The 1,694-nt window shown below is 32.1% G+C and overlaps 1 protein-coding gene across 1 annotated transcript; it reads right to left on the bottom strand.

Moving 5' to 3' along the window:
• Positions 1-479: 479 nt before the first annotated feature.
• On the bottom strand, positions 480-1,427 carry LOC116324321 (olfactory receptor 13C2-like). Its single transcript, XM_039599784.1, has one exon. The coding sequence runs from the start codon at positions 1,425-1,427 to the stop codon at positions 480-482; it is 948 nt and encodes a 315-aa protein (XP_039455718.1).
• Positions 1,428-1,694: the final 267 nt, after the last annotated feature.

The following is a 1,694-nucleotide window of genomic DNA, read 5'->3' as shown; positions in this document are numbered from 1 at the left end:
TTCTGAAGGGCACCTACTCATCTGAACTACCTTGGATCTGACTGAAGAACTGGTACATACACAGTTTCCATGTTATATATCCAGTGATTTGTTCAAGAACGCAGTTTCAAAATTTGCTTCCAAAGTAAAGTATTATTTATTAGTCCTAAATATACTAATGAAAAACCTCATAAATAATTAGAATAAATAGTTTTGGTGTGTATGTTATGAATTTTTCGATTAATTCAATTGACTCTAACAATAAAAATACAAGATGCTATCAACACATATCACTATTAATATTAATATCCGGAAACTAAATAAATAAATGCCAGTGCCATCTCTTCAAAAACACAACAGTGATATGTTTTAAACGTTACATTTTCTTGCATTTCTTGTTCATACATAAAATATATAAACATGATAGTTTGGATGATTTCATGTGGTCATGTGAAAAGTGTTTTAAGTAAATAAAGCCAAAAAATGACAGCAATGTTGTACTAGGCATTTACTTTTAATACAAGGATTGATCGTGGCCTGTGAAAGCACCTTTTCAGGTGTTTTGAAATTTGTTTCATTTTGAGTCCATAGATGAATGGATTAAAAATAGGATGATACAGAACTACTTGTAATGTCATTACTATGCGTACAGTTTTTGGAAAATTTGTTTCCACCCGAGCTATGCTTACATCATACACAAAAAACACAGAGGCACTGATTAAAACTAAAAGATGGGGTAAACAAGTCTCTGCAGCTTTCTTCTGAATTTCTTTACAACTTTGATAAGAGACTATACATATTTTTGTGTATGTGAAAACTATGAAGAGCATAGGAAGTACTGCAAGATCTAGTAAAGCAACCACACCAAAGATGGTAATTAATCTTGATCTTTCACACAGAAGAGTGTAAACCGCATTGTTACAAAATATTCCTTTTATATTAAAGTCACACAGTTTAATGTTAGCACTCCCTATTGCTTGGACAGCAATATGACAACCAGGTACAACCCAAGCTATGATCAGGAAAATGCTCACAGTGCTTTTTCTCATGATAATATGATATTGCAGAGGTTTACATATTGCCACATATCTGTCATAGGCCATGGCAGCCAAGAGAAAGAACTCTGAACCACCTAGAGTGTAAAACATAAAAAACTGAAAGAGACAGGCTGAATATGTTGTGACTTGTTTTTCAGATAAAAAGTCAATCAGAAGTTTTGGGTAAATAGTTGTACTGTAAAGAACAGAGTTCAGCAATAAAGCTGCAATGAAAATGTACATAGGCTCATGAAGGTTTTTATGAATCCAGATTATGTACACAATAGTAGAATTGGTGCAGATTATTAGACTATATAATGCAAACATAATAAAAAAGTAAACATATCTGTACTTGTTAATGTCCACATACCAGTCCAGAGTTACATATGTAAAATTTAACTCTTGATCCATTATTGTCTTCAAAGACTATTTAATAAAAAAACAAACTGAATAACCAGACTACATAAAAAAAATTTTGAAAAAACCAAACCAAACTAAACAAAATTACAGTAACATAAACCCTGTGTTGTGTGTCCTGTTCATAAAGATATCTGAACTTGAATTATATCTTTATCATTCACGAACCACATATACATAATGAATTATGTGAGTCTTGAGAAGGTTTTATCAGGTTGACTCATTCTCCAGAGAGGAGGAGGTCTAAAATGGCATTGCTCA

Source organism: Oreochromis aureus, linkage group 16, assembly GCF_013358895.1.
Source record: "Oreochromis aureus strain Israel breed Guangdong linkage group 16, ZZ_aureus, whole genome shotgun sequence".
Classification (NCBI taxonomy): domain Eukaryota; kingdom Metazoa; phylum Chordata; class Actinopteri; order Cichliformes; family Cichlidae; genus Oreochromis; species Oreochromis aureus.
This window is presented reverse-complemented; position numbering and strand designations above follow the sequence as displayed.

What these genes read in the sequence shown, in the direction of transcription:
- LOC116324321 (XM_039599784.1), bottom strand. Translation starts at nt 1,427, where the DNA reads ATGGATCAAGAGTTAAATTTTACATATGTAACTCTGGACTGGTATGTG.